This window comes from Tinamus guttatus, unplaced genomic scaffold (genome assembly GCF_059628265.1).
Source record: "Tinamus guttatus ecotype Peru unplaced genomic scaffold, ASM5962826v1 Tinamus_guttatus_pri_ptg000659l, whole genome shotgun sequence".
In the NCBI taxonomy this organism is placed as follows: domain Eukaryota; kingdom Metazoa; phylum Chordata; class Aves; order Tinamiformes; family Tinamidae; genus Tinamus; species Tinamus guttatus.
In genome coordinates this window covers 3602365-3630006 of record NW_028289193.1, presented here as the reverse complement: position 1 = coordinate 3630006, position 27642 = coordinate 3602365, and the positions used below count along the sequence as shown (strand labels likewise).

Sequence of the window (27642 nt, the reverse complement as noted above, 5' to 3'; positions counted from 1 at the left end):
GAGGAACAAAACTGCATAGAAAATAGGTTAGAGTAGTATAAATATGAATGCCACAGGCTGCATGGTATGGTTTAATTTCTTTGTAAGGTAAATTTAATAATGAAGAATGCTGTTTTAGTAAGGAAAATGATGAAACCTAAGGTCATCAGTGATATCAGTTCATAAATATATTCCACTTCTGAAAAATTGTTGAAATACAATATGTCTCTCAGAGACCATTTTTAGATGGACAATTTAGATTACAAGTCAGCCTGTTCCCAACTGAAACCATTAGTTCAAGATACAGGGAAAAGGCCAAAATGATTTAAATCATCACTGAATTTCACTGTTACGATGTGTTTTTTATAGCATTCTTTTATTACGTGAGCTTAGAAGCAAATAGAAACATAAATGTTTTCCCTCTCTATTTCTATCAAACTTTCCTATATAAGACATATCACAAGAATGAATCACTCTTACATGATAATAAACTTAATGAGTTTAGATGTTGTCAATGTTGCATCATTTTATGGGGTAAATAACCAGATTAGCTCAAAATTTAGTGTTTCCTCTTCCTGTAAATGCCAGCTAAATGGGTATAAATGGCCTATCCATTTCCAAATGTCACTTTTAGCCACCTGCTTTCTGAACTTCAAAGATGTTTCCTAACAGCCCTAGGATTGCTTTGCTTCCCTGTGGTATTTATAGGTAATGTCAATGCAAGAGGTTGTTTATTTCTCAAACTGCTTTTCTCCTGGGAATGCAGGGACATACGTTCAGAATTGACCTTTACTGTTTCTAAACAGACTGTGATTAGAAAAAGAGGCATCTTGCAGTTCCCAGTTTCCCAAGAAGTTTGAAAACCTGTTGTTCTATAAAACTATAAAATGTGATTCATTGAGTGTATAAGACATTGATCCCTTTTGCCAGTTTCCTTTCAAAATGCAGTTTTGCACGCTTGTTCCTGCTGGTATGTACTTTGGCCCTCACTTTCTCCAGGTTTGTATGTCACACTGCTTCATGTAGACTAAGTAGCCTATGGAACAACTGCTGGTGAAAAATGAAAGTATGAAAAATACAATATGTGGCTTGTTGCAAAGCTGGAGAGGTGCTTTTAATGTGCTTGTCCCAGGTGAGTGACTTGAGCAGCTTAAGTGAGGTATATTGTAGGGAAGAAAGGCAATTTATGTGTCTTTCCAAAGTATTTTGGTAAGTGGGAATATAAAAGAGGGATGAGGAGGCAGGGAAGAGCTATTACTTAAAAAGTTCCTCTTCCACAGAGTATCTAAGGACAAGAAGAAAGAATTTCAGCCTTCCTGAAAGCATTACTTCTTTGAAGAAATTCATAGCTTTAGTAAAGACAGTTGTCTGTAGCAGTGACAACATGACCTCTTTGACAGCTGTGGTTCAGGAGGAAGAGGAAGGTCAAAAGAGTTGCACTGAGAGGAGGCAATTTTCAGCCTTCATATTTCTTTCCGAAGCTGCACTGATACTCATTCCTACCACATAAGGTTTCATAGCAAACAGGCAGCACTAGGCATTTTAGATCATAGCGGTGATTAAACACATCCCTGATTTGGCGATTCTGAGGACATCAACAATTCCTGAATGATAAGAGAGAAATCCTCAATATGAAAGACAGGCACTGACCTGAGAAACGGCTGATGACAGTGTCGAGGAAGCTGGATGCTGAGAAAATCACCTAGAAAATAGATTGCTTTTGCTGAGGGCTGCTTGTATTAGAGTGACTCTTCTGTACTTGCTACAGAGAAATGATTTTCGGAAGTGGCTGTTCTTTCTTAAGGCAGGCCTTGTTCTACTGAGTACAATAGTATGTTTACAAATGCTTTTCTCTTTGGTATACGTATATATACAAATACTCACAATTTCTGAACTGAATGAGCCTATTGCCTTAAAATTAGTAAAAGCATCCTGACTCACAGAGGTACTTCAAAGTTAATGCCTGGGTTTTAGAGCTCTGTTATCTTACAAGCAGGTTCAGGAGCAAAAAAAAAAAAAATCCTATTTGCTTAGAGAGACACTTGCACATTATTACACTAACAAAGAGGATACTTTTCTTTTTTAAGATCTTTGGGAAAAAAAAAAAAAGACAAATAGTTAGTGACCATGTATCTGAATGCAGCTGGGTAACTATGTTTACTTTTTTGGGTAAGAAACTTCTGGAGACCCTAAGGTTTGCCTATGGGCTTGTGGCACTGATATTTCACTGATCATAGGTCCAGCATAAAGTACGATATCTCACGGACCAAAATTATGGAATTATCTTTTGGATTAAGCCTTTGGATACTGGAGAATGGGGGGAGAGAGGGAAAGGGCCCTTTTTGCCGTATTAATTGTGCTGCCTGTATGCTCTTGCTGCCTAATGATCAGTCACCTCATGGGATGTCCCTTGTTGCTCCAGCAGAACCGAGCAGATGCACATGGTAGTTCTTTAATGAGGACTGTCAATGTTGCAATCAGGAAAACTGCTCTAAAGAAAGAAGAGAAACTCCAAATCTTACAATCTCTCACCTGACATGGCAAGGAATAAGAAGGGAAGTGGGGAGAGGAAAGGAAGAGAGGACCTGAATATCCAGAAGGCAAGGGACCCTAAGAATGGACCCTTAGGACAGGAAATAGGTGTCCTAGAACATGAAAGAGACAAAATGAAACAACGAGCCAAGTGTGTCTCATCTTTGTTTGTGAGATCCCTACCCTCCTCAGTGAAGAGCTTTGTTGAGGTCGATGCTTCCAGACTGCCATAAAAAAAAAAAAATCAAAAAAAATCTGTGATCTCTTCTCCAAGAGTCTAGTGTGTAGACAGTTGGTATAGATTTTATATCCATTACTGCTATTCCCCACTGAAATGCAAAGACCATGGTATCTGCAGTAGTCTTCCTGACATTTCTGCTCTTGGAAGTTTTCCCAAATCTGATTACTTATGTTATTTCTCCATTCATCCATTTCTTACTTCTATTTTTTAAGAAAAAGATGCTCCAATGGGGAAGAATCCAAGTTAAAATAGCATTGATATGCTTAGCTCAATTCCTTGAGTGCTCTTATCTGAATTTTCTTATGTGGTCCTTCAACCCTGAGTATTTTTTAAGTCCTGTAATCATGGTGGAAGTGGAATGGCATTAATGGGGATATATTAAAGAGAAACAAGGAGATTAAGATCACTGGGGGCGATCTCTGGAGTGCTGCTACTCACTTGAAAGGGAGAGGAAAGTAAAGGCAGCAAAGCATGGGAGGCAGGAGACTTGCTGTGTGTTTACTGGATGGTCTCATGTGGAAATGAAATTCAAGGGAAACGGCAAGGTTCAGCCAGATGAAAGATGCAATTTACTGTCTATTTAGCTTAATTTTGAATCCTGAATTATGTGTTGTTTGTTTGGATGCAGAATCAGGGAGATGAAAAGGCCTGTAGTGAGTTAATATTGTTGTTGTTTTAATGAAACTCTTAAAGAGTTTATTGATGGGGGAAATGCTAAAAGGAAGGATTGTTTGCTTTCTGCAATTCTGAAGTGCTCTGACAAAAGCTAGACACAGCACTGTTGATTTTTAGCTCTATCATCTGTAGTGAAACTCTGTTTTATCAATGATTGCTCTGTAAGCAGTAGCGAGAGTCTGAATAATCAGTTTCTGTGCCAGTGGTGAACAAAAATGCTGATAAACAAGGTAGAAAATCAATTTTGAGAGGGTAGATGTATGGATAAAGTTTCAATTTCTTATAAGAAGTCTTAAATTGTGGATAGGGGAATTAATCTCAGAGGACGGTCAGTCAGACCTAGAGACAAAAACAAGAGGAAATAGAAAAGTATTCTTCAGACCAAAATAGCTGTCTATAAATACAGCACAAAGTATCTATCGACAGTAAAAAGTTTAAAATCTTAAAACTGGGCTGATAAACTCACCCATAGGGCTCATTAAGGGCTCATCCATTAGGGGCTGCACCTCACAGCTTCAAAACGCCCTTCTCTGCAAACCCTGGAGGTGGTGGTGGTGGAAGCAGCAGCCCCTTCGGCTTGCCAGGGGTCCTGTGATGTGCACTGAATGCATGTGGGCAGAAATGTGTCTTGGCAAAAACGGATTTGTGTTACCTCAGTCCCTGCAGCCATTTAGAAAAGACACTGAATTTCCTTTCTAATGTCTTAAAGATCTCAATTACACGTTTAATTGCTACCCAGAAGGCATCTTCGGAAGGAAGGTACACTCAACACATAGCTAGTTTAAAATGCAAAGGATATGAGAAAGAGAGAGCAAGAGATCACATTGCGAATCCTCAGCTGGCAGGGGAATTCTGCCTGTGGTTAGTTCTCCCACGTACTCTAACTACAGCACTTGACTAGGAAGATCTCAAGCCAATTATTATTTTTCTCCAATAAGCTCTTCTAGAAGCTGTATTTTAAGGTGCAATGGCAGTGCAGATGTCATTATTTAAAAGATTTGAGTTATAGTGAAGGAAAGACACTGAAGTTGAAGTTTGCTGTGCTGCACTTCCCTCCTGGGGCACTGCTGCAGCCTCCCAGGCATCGCTGTCCCTGCTGCTAATGCGTGAATGGTGGCAAGTCCTGAAATGGTTAAACCAAATCCAGTGGACATTTCTCTTTCTTTTCTCTACTTATAAAATACATTAAAATAATGGTTACGGTAAAAAATATATATATATAAATATAATAAAGTTCAGCAAATTGCTCACCTTGCATTGGCTTGGTTGTACTAAGGTTGTTGGTAAATGAGACCTGTTTGGTGTTTCCTGGTGGGAAATGTAGTACAGTGGGTGGAAATGGATGTTCTTCCAGCTAGCCGTGCTCGAGAACCTCAGCCCTGTTTTCATAAGATCCCAGCTGAGCAAAATACCTGTAGTTTTCTGATGATCAATTATTAGGAGTAGTAAAACTCTTGGTGCGCTCTCCATTGCAAAGATTTCCTTCTCTGGGTATGAACAGAAATGTCTATTGCATCCATGCTGCTGTTCAGGACTTTGCTGACAGAACTAAATCCAAAAACTGGATTTCAGTGCCAGAGCACGTGAAGAGCTTGGTGTGATGGGCCTCTTCAGGAGATGCCTTACGCACTGGGTGTAATGCCTCACAGAAATAGTCTGGAGGTTTATTTTTAGAAGTTGTTGGAGAGATCCAGTTTTCCCCATTACTATAGTAGTTTGGTGATTCTGTGGAGCCAGAGATGGAGCCTCATAATGGAGGCAACACATTGGACCTTGTTCATGTCACATAAAGACAGATGTCCAAAGAGGAGCATAGGATATCCAAGTCTAGAATTGCTTCCTTGAAAGGCCTTGTGGAGCAGGTGACTGTTTTGAATGGGTTCAGCTCCGTAACTTAGAGCTCCACAACAGCTTCCTCTGGTTGTCTAGCTTCACTCTGCCTGGTCCTTCCCTGCCCTGTCAAAATTAGGACTATGCACAGAGACTATGGGATTGTTTGGAGCACAGAAAAAGTGCAAGAACTGATGCAAGCCCATGGACTGGTCACTTCTGAGTTTCTTTTCTTGGCAGTTTTCTCTATTCTATTTATTTTTTCTTGTAAAATATGTGAACAATTCTGAATACCTGGATATGCGTCATCATCATTTTAATGTGGTTTGGGATCAACAACTTCTTTTTTATGTGCTTTGGTCATATTTTGCATTTACTCCTCCTTTCTTCATCTTCCGCTATATCCGTTTCACAGAAAATATGTTCTTTTGCTTTCTTTCTGTAGAAGTCCATTCCACTTGCAACTACATCAAGTGGGAATTACCTGATCTTGTTTTCCATAAGGTGGCTTATGTTTGAGTGGATAAGAGACTATATTGATACATCTGATAAGGAGTGGGGAAAGGGATCCAGTTTTGTGATTATAGAGATTCTTGAATGGCTCCTGAGCCAATAACTTTGTGTCTTTCCTTGTGTCTTGTTGAGAAAATGGGATACTATAAAAGACCTGTTGTCTTGGCCTAACCACCTCCAATCAAGGATGGCCTTTTTTTTGTTTTGTTTTTAATCAGAAGTTTTTTATGTTAGAAAAGTATAGTCTGGTCTAAGCAGGACTGTTTTCAAGTTTTTAAAAAAGTATGCAGTCTTACAAAAGTATACAAGAATCGTTTGGTTTTCTTATTCCAGTTAAGCTTCGTGTTTCAAGTCACTTATTTAGAATATTTAATATTTAATATAAAAGAATCAAAATGATAAGTCATCAGAATGATTTGTCTTTTTACTTCATTAATAGAGCATCCTGAAAATCATCTGAAATTATTTTACTCCTTTTCCCCTCATCCTTTCCTTGCGTTTCCCTTCAGTACATTCTTGTTCTTTAAAGTTTTATTACTCAGCCTTATTGTTCCTCAAAATACATACACATACATATATATATACATAAAATATACAAACATACATATGCCTGTGCGCACACACACACACACACAGACTTATGGGATAGAGTTTTTGGTTCCTGAAGAGGTTTTTTCTTCGCATCTTGTAATTGATTTTCACACAGTGAAATTTAGAATGACATTGACTATCAGCCTTGTACCAAGTTATATAACTTCTTGGTTTTTCAAGGCTATGTAAAGACGAGGTGCAGTAGCTGTAGAAGAGGTCAGTTCTGATGCATAAAATATCCATTTTCCTCCTGTATATTACATGTCATATATGTTTTATAGGAGCAGATGATCAGTTCTTACAATATTTAAATGAAAAAAAGAATTGTATTCTGATACATAAATGTACAAATTATTGAATTCAAATAATCTTTCCTGCATTATATACTATATTTTAGAATAAATGCTACGGAAAACCAAAGAACACTTTATTTTGTTCACACATTTCATAAGTGCTGTGATGTTATACACCATTTGGGCATTATCTTGGAAAAACTTTGCAACTGGATATACAAAAGGTCACAAAGATGGATGTAATTCATATGTCTGACACTGAGTAGGATCTTCCTTTCTATCTCCTTTTAGGTAACTCCAGATGAATCCTTCTAAGATATTTCTATAAAAATATTAACTCATCATTGATCTTAAGGCCAAACTAAGTCAGTTCCCTCTGGATTTCATACACCAAAAGTGTATATTTTTAGGGCAAAAATGATATTTTACACAATATTTGGGATGTGTAAGAATTGCATTCTCTCTGGTTAACTTCTGGATTTTGACTTCGATGGAAAAATGGTTTGGTAGTTGCCAAATCGTTTGTTTCTTAAATCATTTTGAAAGTGGAAAGCTTGGCCACACCATGGATGAGCTCTGGGAAGCCCCATGCTTGGAGAGATGGGATGGAGCTGGAGAAGCTCATGCAGCTCCTGCAATAGGCAGGAGCGTTTGGTGCCTGCTGGCCCTTTCCTCCCTGTGCTCAGGGAATATCGGCCCAAAGAGCCTCTGCTCCCAGTTTGGATGAGCAGGAAGGTGAGGCCCTTTCCTTTTTCCTATTCTGCTGAATATGATATTAAGCTTTTAATAGTGTTTTATAGGCTCCTTATGTGGTAAAAGCTTAGCTCCAAATTTATTGGGATAGTAAATATTCAAAGAACTGGCCTGAACTGAGTACAGATAAATTCATATGGCTACTGAGATACATGAAGAGAATAGAAAACAGACGCTTTCATTTTTTTGGTTGATTTATGTTCCTAAGTTCTACATATTTCTCATGTTTTTCACATGTGAGTGTGATATTTTACCTTTTCACTCATAATAGCAAGGCTTAACTACAATATTTTTATTTCCTAATGGTTACATTTCATACAAGATTAGCCAGGGGGAAAAAAAACACACATACACACACACATTTTGAGATTACTTAAATACATCTTGAAACCCTGCCAGTACTTCCTGAAAAGAAAATGTGATTTACAGATTCTTATTTTGCATTTAGACTAAAAACCTCTGATTTATGTGGCAGAGCTTTTAAATTCTTGACAGTTTTACTGCATGCATCTAAATTCAGCTTCCGTGTTTTAGCTTGCATGCCCATTTCCTTGCAAATTCTAATCTGGCTGTTGTTTAACAGTTCCTGAGAGGTGAGCTCTAGTTAGGAAGCTGAATGCATAAATGCCACCAAACTCACTGCCTCGTTTAACCTACTGCAGCCTCATTTGTCTTCTAGGCTCCGATTTTGATCACACTCAGCTGTGTTTAAATCACTCCTTGGCTTCTCTTTTTCATGTTGTCGAAGGAGAGCTCCTCGTCAGCCAAGGCTGAATGTGACAACCTCAGCCTCAGGTGCACTGTGCCTTGATGTGCACAAGGGCAAAGAGTCCTTGCTGTTCTTTGGAAAGCCATGAGATAGTTTTCTTGATTAGATTCTTCTTTAAATAACGTCATTTACTGATACCCATAAGATTGCTACAGGATGGACGCTGGATCCAGGGGCAGTGTTTATAACAATTCTGCTTCCTGAGATTGTTGATTAATAACATGGGGCAGCTGTGGTTTCGGTTTCTCCCAGAGAAAAATATTGTCCTCCTCTGTTTTGTGTCATCAAGATAGCAAGATGAGGGAAAATCATCTTCCATGAGTGGAAATGGGAGGAAAAGATTGCTGCTTGTTACAGACATAAATCTAAATGGAAATTTAAAGGAAGGGTCGTCATGTTTCTCTGGTGAGGATATGTCTTTGCTTCAGCTTGAATTTAAATTTATAGGGTTAGGTTGTCTTCTTGAATCTAAGCATTATCATGTGCTTCTTCTATGTTCCATCTACACAAGGAAAAGGAGAACTGTGGTAAGGCTCTTAATCCTGAAAGAAAAATATCTGGTATTTTTCTTTCCCTGCTTACTCCTGCAGTAGGCATTTGTCCATCGTGGGCCAATATCCAAAGAAAAATGTTTGCTTAATGTAGACGAGTGCCTCCTATTTACATCAGGACAGACCTAGACTTACAGAGAGTGATAAATTTATCTAGGATCACTTATTACATAAGTTCTGTCCCTGTAATTGGGAGAAATTGAAATTAATGTTTAAGAATGTTCAAGAATTCTCATAATATTAAAAGGACAACGACAACAACAAAAAACTTAATGTTCTGGAATTTTTTTTTTCCTCTTTTTAGCCTACATTCATTCACCCCAGAATAAGCTTGCTTAGATTCAGGTCGAACACAGCCTGTTCATATAATGGACTTCATTCCCTCTGCGGGATCGTTGTGCCCCCGTTCCCGCTCCTGCCGTTCCCGCTGCTCCGGGTGGCAGTTTCCTTTGGAGCACGGTGGCCTCTCAGAGAAGGCAGCGCATCAAGAGAGAGGGTTTGTGCTTGGAAGATGAAGACCTAAAGAAATGTCTTTCTAACCCTTATCCTCTTGTGGGCACAATGTCGGGAGTTGTTTAAAATGTTCTTTCTACGACCACAAAACTGAAAAACAAAATAGTTGAGTTTTTCTGCTTGTTTTTAAATAACTAGGTGCTATTTTGTGATTTATTTGTTGAGATGTGCTCTAGGTGACCCTGCGTGTGTGCAGGGAGGTTGAACAAGATGATCTCTAGAGGTCCTTTCCAACCTAAATGATTCTATGATTCTATGATTCCTTATGTAATGATTCACTTATAACCTGCTATTAATAAACAGATCAAGTGACATTGCTTGTTTTTTGTGACAAGATATTTCATCACAAAAACATTTCCTCGTTCTTTCTAATGGGACCATCCCATGGCTCTGGGTCTGCATCTGCAACCCTAGGGTTGCAGCATCAGTGAATCTAGTAGAGCCTGGCGTCCTCATGGGCAAAGACTCTGGAGAACTCTCAGAACTACCAAGGAAATACTGATAATTTCTACTTCGCTGTGTTACTAACTGGATGAGAAAGAAAAAGTTGTTTGGGGTTAGTCTGAGCTAAATATGTCAAACAGGAGGGCCTCCTGTTGGGAGAGTTTGGGGATTGTGCTGTCTAGCTTATGTACTGAATAACCCTAGAACTTCGAAGATTTTCCTTCCTGTGGCGCCTCATTTATGAATCAAAAATACAAAAACAATAAGACAAGCGCCTTTGAGACCTATATACAATCACAGTTGCATGAGCAATTGGAGAATATGCAGATTTGCATTTCTGTGTTTTAGGACAAGCATATCCACAACACATTCTTCTAATTTTAGCTGCCTACTGTGATGCTTATTTGTTGGTCTGGTAGAATTAGAATTCTCAAATCTCAGTTGCTGTAAGAGCATTGTAATTCCAACCTCCTTTGCTGTCTCTTTAAGTAGTTAAAAGGTCCTTTTGCTTCGAAATTTGACTATATAAATGTATGCATATTATGATTGCATATATAGTAGCAATCTCAGGAACAGTAAGTGCCTGTGGGTATTGCTGCTGACTGGTAAACAACTTGGAAAACAGTCAAGCCTAGGGTTGGAATCAAAAGGAAATGTAAATGCAATTGCCTAAATAAAAGGCTACCGATAAAATGGATTGTTGATGTATAAATTACTTGCAGATAATACAGAAAACACTTGATACTATGCTAAAACTAAAATAATTATGCAGCAAATTGCTATACGCTCATATGGCTTCCACGCCGGTGAGTTATTCTGCATGTCTCACAACGTGGTATGCAGTTCCCAGGCACATATTTTTGAAAACTCCAAGAACTCTGTGTTTGGGAGAGAGAAGACAACGATTTAGGACCTGGTCCTGCCAGCATGAAAATCATACAATAATTTTGAAGGAAATAAAACCTGAGTGCTAGTTATAGTGTGTAATATAGATTTCAGAAATAGCTTCTTCTAATTAGGTGGAGTAAAGACTTCCCTTAGTGATACAACCTTAAAATAGATTCGTATCTCATTCTAATATGTAAGGTAGCACTAGGTATAATGCAACAGCATTAATGAGGCAGAAATGAATTAAATAAAACCTGTAGTCACTTTAAAGCCATTATGCAAAATTCCTCTGTGCTGAACCTGGCGGAGATGGAATTTTCAAGATCTGTGCAAATTGCACTCAAGCAGCTTTTTATGAAACATTGGAAGAGCTTTTGTGAAATGGAACTGGTGGGAGTTATTTAAATAACAGTATAGCAGCTATTAACAAAATAGAAAGATCCAAAATAGTAATTTACTTCAGACATCTCTTCTAAAACATGTCTAGAATGGATAGAACTGTCAGCAAATAATGCAGTATTGCTACCAACCCTCACAGAATCATGAAATTCTGGAGATCAAGAAATTCTCAGACCTGACAAAACACACTCCCTAGTTGCAGTGCGTATTACTTCCACCCACGTGGAGCGAATGTAAAATGTTATAAATCATCTTTGGGAAGCCATATACTCCTGAGCTCTTACTTCAGTCCTTCCAAAAGCTTGCACATGAGAGAAAAAATATGAACTTTACGCGCTGTAGCTCCCTGTAAGATGCGTTGTTGCGTGTTTGGCGTTACTGCTGCCCTCCTCCCTTCCATCACCGTCATCGCCACCTTCCCCATTCGCCGTGGCCCGTGCACGTGCCCAGCCCCACGCGTGGTGTCCGGTTGCCTCCTGTGCCCGTGGACTCACTAACCCTTCTCTCGCAGGCACTGAGAATGCCTGGCCGCGCTCCAGCCACCGGGCGACCCTGGATTCTCCCACTCGGAGCTTAATGGATGTAACCCAACAGCCACCAGTCTATGTGTCTTCTGTAAATGATCCTCCAAGGGCTTACCTGTAGCTGTGCTGTCATGCTCCCGGGAATAATCACAAGGTTTGTCTTCATCTTCCTAAGTCTTTATTCTGGGATGTGCCCTTGGAACACACTAAGGTTGCTCAGGGGCTTTGGGAAACAAGGCTTGGGCTGCCTGTTCCAGATGCTGCAAAACCAAATTTTCAATAGCTTAGATATTCTGCATCTTTTCTGCTGATGCCTTGTAGAAACTTCTGTTTTGGCATTGTCTTTACTTACAGAGCGATGTATGGGGTTTTCCTCCGTGTGCACGTGGTCCACACTTCTAGACCATGTCCATAAGGATGACTGGGAAGTGAGGAGAGAGTGGGTTTGATTTGCTTTCTGGTGTTTTAACTGTGAACAAATGATATGTATTTAATTTGCACAGTAACATTTGTACAGTGTGCCTAAAGGAAAACAAGTTGTGTTTTATATGCTTGCTCCAGTTGCTCGAATAAATAACTTTGGAGGGTGGGGGGAATAGCTCAAAATATATAGTCAAAATACGATGTTGAAATAGTGCTCTTTTTTGGCATGTAGCGCTTGTGCCAACATTGTTCTCATTCCTGTGAGCTAGCTGAAATATTGTGTTTTTGATATATACCTCCCAAGTTTGAAGTGCTTTGTTGGAATATGCAGGTGTGAATTAATTTCTAATCCTTTCATTACACCACCAATGTGAAGGTCTTTTTGTTCTTATTTTCTGCCATCAAAAAATCTCATGTGTTCCTTGCATTATCAGAAAAGTCTTCTGCATGATCCCCATATAAAGTAACATTTTGAAGGGCTTTCTGATTTTTGTTTACTGGCAGACATTCATTTTAGCATTGTCTGTTTCCCAGTTGCTTTGTGATGTTTCCTTTTTGTTTTCCTCTGCAATTCGTAATGAGCAATTCAGCTTTGAATTGCCTGTATTTTGCATTGTTTCGTGTAGTACTTCTTATGTAGAAGTGGATATTTAGGTGAAAAAAAAAGCATATGAGAGACAGGACATTTATTTAGCGGCTCCTCCACCTTCCAGCCTTCCCTGCCTCAGTACATTGGGTAGCTGCATGATTCATGACCTATAATGAGACCTTTTTCCATTACTTATGTAAAAGTCATTCGGTACCCAGGGATATTTGTAGCTTCCACATTTTTTTCCCTCATGCAATTATATATGGTTCAAACAAGTGCTATGTTTTGTTGACTTCAGATCTGCTGCTTGCTTTCATTTCGTTCTTCTTAAATCATCCCCTGTAAAAATATTTCGCATTCATCTTGCTCATTACTCATGGCCAAAGAGACCTCAGAACTGCTGCCCCACAGCCATCTCCTTTCAAAGATGAACTCGTCTGTTCACTCTTTCCTCACTCTTTCCTCCTCGCTGTCATCATGGGTGTTTTTTGCCAGGATCATTCTAATTCTACAACCTTCTTTACTGAGGAATGGCCAGAGCTGCAGGTGATATTCCAGAGGATCAAACAAACACAAGTGTTTTCAGCAGATCTCTGGGGCATCTCCTCATGCCACAAGTATGCAGAAGAAACCTCATGCAACAAACATCCCATCACCCAAAATATCATTACTGCCATGGAAACCCAAAAATGCTGTCCATGTTGTGCCAAAACAGACTTGTATGAAAGAGAGGAGGGAGGCAGTGTGTTAATAGTCACTTCATATTGCCAGACAAATCTACTTGGTATTATATGGTAGGGGAGACCATGATACTGTGCAATTCCCAGGAAAACGCTACCACTTTGCCCATAGACATAGGGATGCTGGTGGCAGCAGTGTATGAAGCTCTCCAAGTCCTCTAGTTTTGGCCATGGTGACTCTTCCTATTCTGCACTCATGTGTCACATAAAAGAAGTAAAGAAACTTCTCCCAGCATTGAGATACCATATTTTTAAGGCTTCTCCTGCTGTAAAGTTGTCAGACCTTTGCAGTACCGTGTTGATAAAAATGGAATAAAGTTTACTCATTTTCAGACTCAGATGAATTCTGGCTGTCAATGTTGGTTTTAGTCACAGTTTGTGCTACACAGAAATCAAATTCATAACCAGCCCTTTTGGCCATTCATGAATACCATATATACTAAATACATCTCTGAAGACTAAGCATCGCTTCAAATGAATGATTTTGTTTCTCCTACTGACTATGTACTAAAACTCCTGGAATAGCCACAAGGGGTATAGGGACATTTTTTAATACATTCAGCAGATTAGATGCATTAGACTTGCTCCCAAATCTTTGTTGTAGTGAGGGACTTTTACTTATGTGCAAAGATCAAATTGTGTGGATTACCTGCCCCTGGCATTGTTTGCTTCCACCATAAGTGGCTTAAATGTATTAATTTTTTTGTTTGTTTACTGGACTAGACTGCCAGACTTCTCTCAAGATCTGTTTTGAGGCCAATGACTAATTTTTTTTTAATGATGCTTTACAACAATTCAGTTTGCAAAAATAAAATAAAAAGTCTGCTGAATGTCAGCACACTCCTGCACTGTGTTAGGAAGTGAATAGATCTGTGTTGAATAACAGAAGTAAAATCCTAATGCTCTTGATGTCTCTAACAGAATTTCAAACAAATTCATCAGCAGCAGGATTTCGTGCCTTTCCATATGTATTGACTACTTAGAGCATTTGGTGGTTGATGCCTGGATACCCGAGAGAATTTTCTTTTCTTTTTGAAGAAACCACTAGGAAGCCGTTCAAAGTGACCTGTTCCTGGGAGGTGTCGCTGGAGGAAGCAGGGAGCCAGCTGGTCAGGATAAGGAAAAGCTGGAGCCATCTGTTAGGCTGTTCCTAAGATGCCATAGAAGACTTTGCAGTTGCATGCAGAGGATGAAAAGAAAGAAAACCTAGAATTAAAAATACCCCCTTTCTTGCACACATCAGTCAGTGTGTCTGCTTGTAGATATGTCATATCACAGCATTTGGAGACACACGCTCCTCCTGGATTAGCTAAATGAGCAAATCCTTTGCAATCGGCAACCTGGACGAATATTGAGAGACAGTTTTTAGCTTTCTGCCGCTGTCTTGTTGGCTGCAAGCACCGAGGGCTGTGCAGAAGGTTTCTCGTAGTGAGAATTAGTGGAGTCTATGACATCTGTTCCAAGGAAAGCGCAGGGGAAGATAAATGGAGCTTTTCTCTGAACTTACAACTTTTGTTGTGGAGATGCCCGATTACATTCAAATTAAACTGAAACCACCATCTTATTTCACAGAAGCCACCGGCAGCCAGCAGTAATGACCACCTTGAGAATTCTTGCCTGTTAAAGGGCTATACATTTTTCCTTATTTTTATTATATTTCATTAGCACTTCCTCCCCTGAACTCCTGTGATTTAAGGATAGTTACAAATACATCTTTGCCGATGCTAACTCGTATCTCGGTGCCGTTCAGGCTCCGTCCTTGCTATCCCATAAACATTTGCAGGTCCTGCCAACACCGCGGTGACTTTGCGGCGCTTGCAGGCGCTCTGTCTGCAGCCAGACCGCAGCAGGGTCCCTCGGAGCAGACCCAGCTGCCTCGAAAACTCAGCTGAATGCTGCTGTGGCACAGCCACAGTAAATGATAAAACAAACTTTGCCCCGGTATTTCTTCCACTGTGTATTTTTTACAAGCAGACAGCCTGGAAAAAAAGGAGAAAAACAGGCAGGTGATCCTGAAGCGTTTATTGTTCAGATGCGTTTCAGTCACAGAATAAATCTGATTACAGGCAGCCTGTGGATCTTTAATTCCCAAAACAAACAAACCAGCCAACCAGCCACGCGTGGCTGGTAATAAAGCAAGGTGCTGCCAAAGGATCAGGCTTACAGAGAAGCAGTTCTCTTGGCATTTGCTTCCAGACATCCAAGGAATGCAGGCTTTTCTTGCAAGGCATTGAAATCTAGGGAGGATGCAGTTGCAAATCTGCTGTATTTTTGTTTGTTTGCTTCTACTTTTTTTTTTTTTCCAAACTACTTCTCAGCTGTGAACAGACAGTTCAGGTGGCCCGAAGGAAGATGTATTTGAACAAGGTGCTTGATTCTGCCAAGTCATTCCGTTAAGGTCCTGTCCTTGCTTGAACCTGTGGTCTCCTCGAATGATCCCGTTATCTCAGGCACTGGATTAATTCACACCCTGCATCTCTCCATGATTCCTGGCAGCAAAAACACTATCACCATGGTCTCTCAAGAACAGTTTGTAATTTTGACAGTAATGCGCAAACTTGCTTGTCTCTTATGCTTTTAATCTTTAATTTTAGTATTCAGGCTCCTATGGATGTGAAAGTCTCATCTGTGAGGTTCTCTGCATTACAAGTAGTGCTGGAAAGTCTTGTTTTTTGATTATTCATTTTTTTCTTTTTTTCTTTTTGCACATCATTTGCTATAAGCATTTGAACTCTGTCTTTAGTTAATCACAAGCCATCTGAAGAAGGTCATAGGGCATTTTTTACTGCTCAGGTGACAGATATCATTGTATTTCTTTATGATTTCAGAAGAATAAACACACTACATTTGTGACAACAACTTGGCATTCCCCACAGTGCAGCAAGCCGTTTTATTGAATAACTCTGCACTGTAATTCACAACTTTATTAATCAAACTGCCCTTCCAGCAGGCTTGGTGCCTTAGAAAATAATCAAAATAATACTGGAATATATGTCATTCAGATATGTTTCCATTTGTATAATTATTTCAGTGGCAATACATAGGCATAATACTGGGCATAAGTACACGGGTTCATCTTTAGACCTCGCTTGCCTTGGTTTGAAATTCTGGAGGTATTAAACGATTCATAGTATCATTATGCACAGCCACAGAAGCAAAATGCATTTTATTCTTTCGAAAGGTCAGTGGGAATCTTGGGTCAGAGATAGGCAGGGTGTCATTTCTTGAAAATGGTGATTTTCCTCCCAAAAGGAACCCTCTAAACCTTTAAATGTTTCAAGTGGCAAGGCGTCTTAGAGATTCATTTTATCTTACCTAAAATATGGCATATCCAATGGCATAGCAGAATTTAACATCATAACGGAACGCGATGCAGTAGTAACAAAGTCAGGAAAATGCCCTGGCCTTCACTTTAGGTAAATACATTTGTCTAACTGCAGGCTAAAATCTAGAAGTTCGCAAAACAAGACCTCACTTTCCAGAGCATCATTCTGAATGCCAGCAAAATATCCAGCAGTTGTTTTCCTTGCTTCTCATGCTGTTTTTAATCACAGACAATGCTGTACTTTTCAGTCTTGTTGTCCTTATGTATAAATGTTTGTTCCAAACTGTTGCATTAATGCATAGCAGGCTACTCCGGATGGTGTCCCTGCTGATGCTGTGTATACACAAAGCTGCTCAGAGTAAAGATTTACCCAGATCCTCAAAGTAAAGACTATCACAGCCTCTCTGAAGAGCCAAGCTGGGGTATATATGTGTATTAATGGAGTACTGTTCTTTGCTTCTGATGTGCAGGAATCCATGATACGTAATTGCAACAGATACGAGGAGAAAATATTTAAAAAATAGGGAAGCATCGAGTTCAGAGGGAGGCTAACATAAAATCATTACTCTAATAAAATTGTCTTTTGGCAATACAAAACTTAATCATTTTACTTCACTTGCTTCAGAAATATTATGATCCCTTCATCTCAAATCAATATGGCACTGCAATATCATAAATATCTTTTATTTCCAGGATCAAATCAAGTAGTCAATCATGTATAGCACAATTTAAGAAAAGAAAAATCCAATGTGTATATAGTGTGGGCTTCATCCCGACAGAACATTTGTCGCTATTCAGTAATTCTAATAGAGTTATAACTTCTATTTTATGTTACTAGAGATCTAGCAGATGCCAGCACTATGGTGATACTGTCCTAGTGAGTCTGCTGACCACCACGCTAAGTGGAATTTGGATGTGTTTTTGTATCTCTCTCTTGTAGAACTCTGATAAAAGAAGTAAATTTGGGGAGGATGAAGAGCAGCGGTGTCATTTACCTTGACTTTGATGCTGTTTCTCAGTGTAGCCAAATTGTGGTGCTATGACTCGGATATGTGGGCAACTACATGGATTAAAAAAGAAAATTGCTTGGAGGGCCAGGCTCGGAGGATAGTGGTTAATATCTGGATGCCAATAGAGGAGTGACACTGGTTTGAGCTGCAAAAGAATTCTGGTTCCTTTTTCCAGAGCCTGAAGCTGCAGTGCACAAAATGATGTCTGGGTTAACAGCTCATAGTTGGATTCCTGAATTTAGTGAGAAACAGCCTGTTAAAATTATTGTGGAGTTGAGAAATGTAGTTGGAGGGCTACGACTGAGTTCAGAAGATTGCAAGTTCACGAGTCAGTTCCTGGCTCTGAGGCTTTTCGGTAATTTCGCACAAATAATTTAATTTCCTTGTGCCATCTTCATCTGTGGAAACTTAAGCCAGGTAACTTATCAGTTTAATTTGTAGGTTAATTTGTTGCTATCTTGTCTTCTCTGAAATGAATTACAGGCTCGGCATTTTAATGCCCAGCAGGCTGATCCGAGGGCAGTTTACTATGAGTAGCTACATGTGGAGTGTAGGAGGGTGAATTGCTTACATGGTAACTCATTTAGCAGGAGCCAAAGGAGGAAATTAATACAAGGTTAATTTACTACTGCTGTTGTTCTGTATTTTGCTGGGACATACATAAGTGCCGTGTCTTGTTTTATGCGTAAAACAATACGCATAATCCACTTTTAGAATGAAGACTAGTAATACTTGACTGCCTTAAATTGCCTTTAGACTAAAGAAGAAGTCCCAGTCGGTGGATATTAGCGGGCCAGGCTGTAACCCAGGGGCAGCTGAAGCCCAGAGCCCTCAGCCCAGCAAACCTGTGCTTGCCACCAAGACGGCTGCGTCCGAGGAGGAGCAGAACGACAGCGCGAACGCAGCGAGGCGCCATCCGCGGAGGAGCGCGCTCAAGAGGTACTACACCATCGGTGAGTGTCCTTCCCAGGAAATCCCAAATATAGCTCTGTGAAATAGCAAGGTCTTCTCGTTCCTTTGTGTTTTCCTTCCTTCAGTTAATTGTATCTAGTTTCTACATACAATTTTCTCACAGTGAGCATTAAATTGTCATATCTTAATGGCGATGAGTAATTACCTTGAAGAATTAACCTGCTTTGTTTATCTTGTGCTGTTTACAGAAATTCTTTTTTTTCAGCTTTTTTTTTTATTTTCCTCTTAAAGATTATTGAATTAAACATGGAAGCAGTTCTAGGAGGAAGGATATAAGGAGAAATCACCTTGCACAATGGATTGCATCAATGATAATTTGTAAGGCTCGAAGAGCTTCTAATCTGGAGGAGGAAGCTGCTGAGTGTGAACTATCTCTAGTTGCCAGGATTAGTTAGGAGGTGATGGGTATTTCATTTTATTTGTTTGTTTATTTCTGGATATACAGGGTAACTGGATATTCTTCTGAGATTTCAGCATCTATGAACTTCCTAAAACCATCTTAGGTACCATAGAAAATGCTCCATGAATAGGAAGCACAGAAAATGCTTCCTCTTAAGACTTTTTGGGATTTAACCGACCCCTTTGGTAACTAGAGAGTACTCTGATCCTTTCTGAGCACGAATGTAGTGGCACACCAGGAACGGGCAGGGACTTTAGCATTGAAAACAGCAGGTTCTGGTGGTGAGATTTGTGTACAGTTAGGCTGTTAAGTAGCTCAAACCAGCATAATAAACCTGTTGCTGCCCTAATACAATTACAGAGTGTTTCACATTGTTTTGACCTTGTGTGCAAGTTCTTCTAAGTTAAAAGCAATCTGTGTCCAAGATCAAGCAACAGGAGCTAATTGTTCTGATGATAAATAGATGACAAAAATGTGTTGAAAATCCGATACTTGCAGCTGGCTTTGCTTCTTTCACTTTAAAATTAGTATTCTGCTATGTTAACCTTAAACCAAACTGACTGATGATAGTGTTTATGATGGTGACTAATGATATTTGAGTAAATTAACAGCATTTATGTTTTGTTAGTCTCTCATTTTTTAACGACTTCCTTCAGTAATTATGATAATGATTTTCATAGCACTGTATAGATGTGAGAGTTGAGTTCTAATCTAGTTTATCTAAAAGAATTATGGAATCCATGTTTAGACATGTATAAATATGCATATTTTATGTTTTAAAATATAATATTCAGCACTGTTTTACCTATTAAACTTTAACTTCAATGGTCAGCCTGATTCGTTAGCCACTGCCCATAATATTTAATGCGTGATAACTGCTTGGAATTATCTCTAGAGAAATGTGTAACCAGCCTTATTTTATCAGGTTGTGGAAAGAGTAAATTCAAATTGTTAAAAAAAAAAAACTAAGTTTTAGGGATATTGACATAATTGTGAGAATATGTATGTTCAGATTTCTGAAGTGCTTTCTGTAAACCTCATTCCACTTTTAAGACCCCAAGACATTGAGCACTCACCTTGCACACTCACATGCTTTTCAGAAGAAATCACAGTGTTCTCTACTACCACAAGCAGCTGCAGCCAATTGTCTAATTTTAATTTTCTATCTCATCTTATGCTTACACAGATTTACCTAGGAGCTCTGGAAGTTGAGTGTGTATTAAGGAAGGCGTATCCTGGTAATTTCAAGAGACTAAAATTTCATCAGAAAATATCTCTTACTTTAAAGACCACTTTACTTTAAAGAAGATTTACTTTAGTTTTCCTTTTCTGATAAATTGCATCTCAGGTGCTTCCCAAACTTAATGAGTGCAGTTGTAGCATTTAAAAATGGGGAGAGTGGAGGCAGCAGAAATAGGTTGTGTGATCAGATGAAGTGAAACAGAAAATAGAGATTCAGTAAAGGAGAGAAATAACTGCTCCACATGGCAGGCTCAGCAGTGGGAGGGCTCCTTCACCTTCATTGGTGGACTTGTCTGAAGAAATTGAATGGGAATTCCTAAATTAAAAAGATTCTTGAAAATAAAAATCTAAAATTAGTCTTTTTACAACTGCGGGCACTTAGAAATTCAAGACACTTTTTTTTCTAAGTGTAGGAGAAAAGTAAGTATCTCATGATGAGAGGGAAATAATACTTTTGGGGTGAGCAATATTAAATTAATACCTATTAGCTGACTAAGTTTTCAAAATGAGGCACTACTAGCTAATGCCAAAGAGTCAAATACGAAAAGCCAGAATTTCTTGTGGTCTCCCAATCTTGCATACAAGAGGTGACGTTTCCCTGGGTAGTCACTTCAGTTTTAGTAGTGACTAGTCGCTATTGGTAATTTAGTACTTAAACATATTCTTGTGAAAACGAGATGGATCTTCCAGAGAATCTAATGGTCCATAAATGGAAGTAACTCTGTGTCACAAGGATTATTACTAATGCACTAAACAGTTTAACAGAAAGAAAGATATTCCAAGGAAACCAAACACAAAATCTTTTGTTACACAAAGATTTTGTGTAAGAGATTAAGTAATAACCAACTTCTCCTTTTGCAAGCAGGATATGATTTATAAGTTACATGATAGTTACATGTGCGATAGATTCTCTTTATTTCTGTTTACATACATTCCAAGCTACTTCCATTATAATTATTATTTGCTTTAAAATATGTCAGAGCAAATTGATTCAAGTGTGATTTTTATCCATTTTTATAATGTTTACTATTAAATTTATGTTGTGCCACACTATCATCTGTTATAGCATCGGTGGTTTCCTGTGTCAGAGTTCTCTTATCCTGATGGAGCTTTGTTACTCTTCGTCTTCCTTTTGGAGAAGGAAGAAAATCACTGCACTTAAAAATGTTTACTGACTTAAAGAACAAACTGAGAAGCCCGTGGGCCTTATCTCCTGGGGTCATTTACTATTGCAGTCTCGCATTAAAAATGAAGTTAGGGGGTTTCATCTTCCTCTCTCCTCAAAAATCCTCAAAAATAAGCATGAGTCTTATTTGGAGGACATCATGTCATCGTGGCTTTTTTTCCCTTAGTGCTGAAGTTCCTTCCTGCTGTTAAAGGTTTTGTTTTTGGCATTGGGAAAATACTTTATTTCTTTGATGGGACTTGTTCTGATAATAAGCGGTGTATCTATTTTGGAGAGCTTTTCTGCAGAGAATACTCCACTTTGTTTCCAAATATGTCTTTGAAAGGTTCTTCTAATCACTTGGAGGTTAAATATATTTGCTACTTCTGCAGGATTTAATAAGACTTTTTCACTAGTAGCTTCCAAGTATCCAATTTTTCTCTTATTCACCCAATCTGTAGTTTTTTTCATCACCTTTGATGTTTATGGCTAATATTAGCCAAACATGCCATGTAGATACGTATATTGGGAGTTGTAAGCAGGTGGCAGAGGTGAGTGCAGCAGAAGCTGTGAACTTGAGCTGCCCTCTGTCCTTTTTGGTGAAGGACATGGGAGATGAAGCTGCCAACTCTCTCCCAGTGGGTCCAGATGCAATTTACACACGTTTGTGGAATTTGTCTCTGCCCTGTTCAATGCATCCATAATTTTCTTATCAAATATTTGCTGCTTTCTGAGAGACATCATTCAAATTGCTTCCTTTCAAATACAGTCTCAGAAACTTTTTGGGGAGGAGGTTGTTTTCCAAGTACTTCGTTACCTGTTTCTGAGTGATAAGGAAAGTGAAGCAATTTGTGCAACATGTGGATAATACAGCAAGTGGCTTTCATAGCAACAGTAACTATGTAAAATTCACCTTTCATGACCATTTTTATTAGTGATTCACATCACATAGCTACTCTGGATGAGCGAGGAAGCATTTGTTCTTGTCTTTGCATTGCTCTATTTTAGAACTTAAAAATTAGAGCAATTAAAAGCCACTTTTTCATGTTGCACCCTTCTTTTGTCCTTTACAGATACTGTGTGTATCTTTTGAATATAGATGAATTCTGAGCTATAGAGACAGCATTCAATGAAAAAGTGATGCTCATTAATGTCCTTTCATTTTGGCGTGTCCCTTTTCTAAGCATTCTGGGTTTTTTAATCATATGTATTGCTGTCATATCACTTGCTGAGTCATTTGGGGTGAGAAATATTTCAAGAATTCATAATTTCTCTGCTTCACATGGGAACAAAAATGAAATCTTCCATAGTTTTATAGACAAGCTGCTCAAATTGCAAGGTCAGCTCTCCTCTCCAGTTTGAATCTCTGGAGAAAACAAGAAAGATGAATTTGACTGGTTGCTGATGACTGGGAAAAGGCAAATGTTACATCTCTCCCTTCGGGAAGAGGAAGGGGGAGAATCCAGGAATTACAGGCTGCTCAGCCCCACTTTCAGTCCTTAAAAAATTCATGGGGCAGGTGCTCTGTGAAGTTATTTCTGCATACATGAGGGAGAGGGTGAAAAGGAATAGCCAATATGGATTTTCCAAGGGTAGCTAATGCTTGTAGAACCTGAGAGTCTTCTCTGAAATGACAAGATCTGTGTTTGAAAGGAGAGCAGCAGATGCAATCTACATTTATTATAGCGAGGACTTTGACATGATCTTCCAGGACGTCCTTGAATCGGAGTTGGGGCATAAAGGTCTAAGTGGCTGATGGTAAAACTGGTTGGATCATCAGTCAAAGGTGGTGGTTACCAAGATGTTTGGAGCCTGGAGCACTTGCCCTGTGAGAAGAGGCAGAAGGAGAGGGACTTGTTCAGCTTGGAAATGAAAGGTTGGGTGCGAGGGGGACCTTACAGCAGCCTGACACTGCCTGCGAGGAGGCCATTGAGAAGACACAGCCGGGGTCTTAGCAGAAACACTGGGGAAATTCTTGAGCAACTTGGTCTGATCTCGTAGGTGACACTGCTTTGAGCAAGAAGTTGGACTGGAGACCTCCTAAGGTCTCCAACCTGGGTTATCCTGTAAATCTTGTGAATGCAAATGAGACCATTGTTTGAAAATGTTAGAAAGTTTTTTGCTTTTTTTTTTTTAAAAAAATAACTCAAACCAGCATTGATTGCTAGCTTATATGAAAAACAAACAAGCAAAACTCAAAGTTCTCTTCCAATAAAATTCTTGATAGGGACTCCTCTTTGTATCTGGAGGCAGTCAGACTTGAAACTCCAGGAAATCTACAGACAAAGAGCTCTTCCTATGTTGCAGCTTTCATTGACAAAGAAGAAGGCTCTTCTTAACAGCTAATAATAGCACAAACTTTGCAAATCTTAAACATGGAGTGTAAGGCTAAATGAACTTCCAGTTATTTTATCTGATAAACCTCTCTATGAGAAGAGGAAATACTATCACACCAGAGCCCCTGTTTTAATGATTCATATTTTAAGTCAAATGTGATGTTTCTAGATGTCACATCATATTATATAGATAATATTATGCATCTAAATATTTATATTGATAATGTTATGTATCTAAAAATGCAGTTAGAGTATTTATAAACAAATTGTGGTTTTACTAAAAAAAAGAAGTTTAAAAACAGCTGAATTCATTATCCACTTTTCAGATTCCTTACTCTTCCTTCTTACTCTTCATTATATACTCTTCAGATTCAGATTTTGTTTTTTAATGAACCCAAACAAAAACCTAATGTTTCCAAATTCTTGTCTTAAAATGTCATGGAAGAACTTTTATCTCTAGAACGATCTATTATTTCTATTTTAAGGATCGTCCCTGGTCTCTATGCAAACATTGTAAAATCTATTATACCTGAGTAGTCACCGGAGAATCAAACCAACTTTGCTTGTTTTTTGCAGAAGTCGGTTCTGAATAAAGTGGCTAACTAGAAGATACTCTCTCTTAATTCCTGTTTGCTGACCTGGGGAGCCCTGGATTCCCTGACTACAGCTCTTCCCTTGTCAACTATTCCCCTTCCGAAGGGGAACGGGACCCCCAAATCTGCGAGTGCCGTTGTGAGCTGGTAGCAGCAGCAAAGCTCCTACCTGAGCTGTAGCACAGGAGGCACAAGTGGTCAAATCCCAGCCATTCCCATCAGGTTGGGACTGACACTGTTTAATCTTAATGAGTCCTGAATATAAGAGGCTTCCAAACATCTCTACTGGGTTCCATACTGAATTCCAAGCAAATGACTTAAAAAGCTTCTGCTGTTTCTGCCATTTTTTTCCAGCTAGTTTTGTGTTTTAATGACTTCAAGCTTCTTTTTTTCCGTTTTGCCTCATTCTTATTTACCTGACAATGTAGCAGGAGACAGAGCTGCTGGGTTAGGCTCTAAGACAGCTTGCTGTGAAGTTCCTTTGGATTTGAACAAAAAGTGCCTTGTTGTTACACTGTTTCCCTCAAATCCTGTGGGAACTGTGTGTTGCCAAACCTTATTTTTATCTTGGGCTATGAAGAGCAGTCAGATTTTATCATAAAGTTAATGCACTGCTGAGCCTTCCTCAATTACAGAGTGTTTGTATGCACATAGGATTATGTAAAAACTTTACAAGCATAAAATATTCAACATTTATGAAAGAAGTGTTTTTATAAATTTAGATACTAATTGGCCAGATATGTTCATGAAAGCTAAATAGTGGCAGCCGCACGCTGCTTCCAGTGAATCTAGTTAATATGCTCGAGAGATTCTCTCATTCTTTTAGCTTGCAGAGGACAGAACTACTGTCTTCTTCCTCTGCCAGGGAAAATACCACAAACATGATTTATTTGGAGGGTTGTTGATTTGCAGCCACCTTAGCTGCATGTTTGCTTACAGGTGCATGGACATGCGTGACCACCTGGGTATGTAATTAAACGTTTTTGTGATTTACCTACAGTTTAAATTATGTCGTTCCCTTTTCATTGGTATGTAAAACAGTGGTGAGCTTGACTCTTCATTAGTTTGCCAGGATTCTGATATTTCTGCTCCGAATAAGTCTGAGAGAGAAAGCAGGCCCTGCATATAGCCAGTTTTGAAAACACATAACTGAAGCGCACTAGGAAAGTTGAACGATGTCTGAAGAATTAGCTTAGACTCATTCTACAGATTAAACTATACGTGTTTGACTTGAGAACAAGTAATTACTGTTTTAATTAACAAGTGAGACACTGATTGTTCCCAGGTCAAGACTTTCGAACATAGGTGCTAAGGTTAACCTTTAGGTGTGTATTGAAATTTGCTAGAATCTCTGAGAAAAAGCAAGCCATTGAGAAAATCCTCCAAAAATACTGACTAGCACCATTATTGATTCAGAAATAAAGTAAAAATGATCTAAGAATGTGACCCAAAAACTGCTGTAGCAGAAAAAACCCTTGTGAATGCCCATGAGATTGCAACTAGATAATCCATGCCTGGTTTTGCTCTGATAGTTTTTATGCAAGGTAGAACAATTTTCTTGCATTGTCTAGAATTGTTCCAAACCTATGTTGATTTGTAGATTAGATGCTTTTTTAAAACACTAAATACACACAGAGTAAAACTATCGAAGAGGGTAATAGTCGTAAAAGATAAGCCTGATTACTTGCTAGTAAAGAATTCATTGGCCCCTGGTAAACCATCCAAGCCAAGTAAGACTTGCAGTTTGGGTTTTTTTACTTACTGTGTTTCCCATTAAGGGCATGTTACAAGTAGGGTAACCACTCTTTACAGGTAAAAGAGTGAGAATTAAGTGAGGCAATCTGAGAAGTGCTCACCTCACATTTTACTGCAGTCTCTTGCAAGAGACGAGGAGGGTGAAAAACACGTCGTTTTTCCATGGCAAGATTTTCTTTTAAAATGAGGTTCTTGTGAATCTTTGGAATAGCCTGTCCTTGTAGTGCTTGATTGTAGCTAGCCTTTCGGAACGCTTTTTCTAAGGAGCCTTTAATGCATGTGGACTGGCTTCTGTTCAGTGTCTCAATATTTCTGCATTTGGTGGTCTTAGAGAAGCCCCATCTCCTTCACTAATTCACTGTTATTAAAAAACATTAGATTGATTAATTCTCCCCTTTTTCTTTTTGCTAAAGACTGCAAATGCATTACTTCTTTACTTTTGCTTCTTAAGAGCAAAGAGCATTTTCCCTACTATACTCTATTTTTCTCTACTATAGCAAGATAAAAAAAAAGAAGTGAGAATATATGCTGCAATTTTTTAATGATTTATTTATTTTCCTGTTCCTCTGCTGAGATTTGCTAAATGACAATAAGGCATAACTTGCAACAATGAGAATAAAAAAAATCTTTTTAAAGTTGTATCGATATTACTTAGCAAAGAAAAGCTGAGAGATGATTTTGTTCAGCTGACAGTTCCTCTTTAATTTATCTGTAGTTTGTTGGAAAGCTGAGGCAAAACACATTCACACTATATCTGAGATGTGCTTGTTTTAGAACAATGCGTGGTGGATTCTCCATTACCTGAAGATTTAAAAATTAGATGTTTTTCTCAAAGATGTTCTACCTCAATTAGAAGTCAGCAGATTCCTTTAAGCATAACCAGGGGAAAACACAACCCTACAGCCTCTCTACTGCAGAGAGGAATAAAGCAAGAGGCAACCAGCTCTGCTCAGCACAGGAAGGGATTTCCGATTGCAGAGGTAAAGATGATCCAGCCAGAGAAAGGGAAGCCCTGCAGATATGGAAAATGCATAGGGAAGCCCAAGGGGAGAGCAAGGTGCAAGGGGAAAGCAGCAAGCGCTGGATAATGATTCCCTCAATCAAAATTGTCCCTCCTGGCATCATAATCCAATATTCTGTTAATAAAATCAGGCAGAATACTTCTGTTTCTCTGTTCTGCTAAAAATATTCCTGGAAACCATATTCTTGGTATTAAGATATTTTAAACTTTAAAGAACTGGAAGTGGATTGTTAGCTAATTTAATTTATGAGTAAAAATACAGAAACCACCTTTCAAATAAACCTATAAGCAGAGATTTCCCTTGTGTATACACATATGGGGGAATAAAGGCATATATTTAGCATGTTTTGTGTACCCACCTATTAATAGACGTAATACTTGCGCTTTTCCTACCGTCAGGATGCTGTCTGTGTGAATCTAATGTAAATTTAGGGAGGAAAACAGCTAAATATGACTGGATTTTAGTTGTTAGAGATTTCAGTGAAATCTCTGTTTTCTTAACCAATTCATTTATTTTTAGCTTTTCAAAATTATCTCTATATAAATGCAAAGTGATATATAGTGTTATCTAAATTC

General features: G+C 38.8%; 1 protein-coding gene across 4 annotated transcripts in view; it reads left to right on the top strand.

The window, feature by feature from the left end:
- OXR1 (oxidation resistance 1) overlaps nt 1-27642 on the top strand; it is a 187731-nt gene that overhangs the window by 66178 nt on the left and 93911 nt on the right. For 3 of the 4 annotated variants that reach the window (XM_088536329.1, XM_088536327.1, XM_088536326.1), the window contains exons 2-3: nt 11483-11649; nt 18339-18535. In XM_088536329.1, the coding sequence (XP_088392455.1) occupies nt 11591-11649; nt 18339-18535 (256 nt within the window). In that variant the 5' untranslated portion in view covers nt 11483-11590. The remainder of the gene's footprint in view (nt 1-11482; nt 11650-18338; nt 18536-27642) is intronic. The other variant, XM_088536328.1, reaches the window with a different exon arrangement.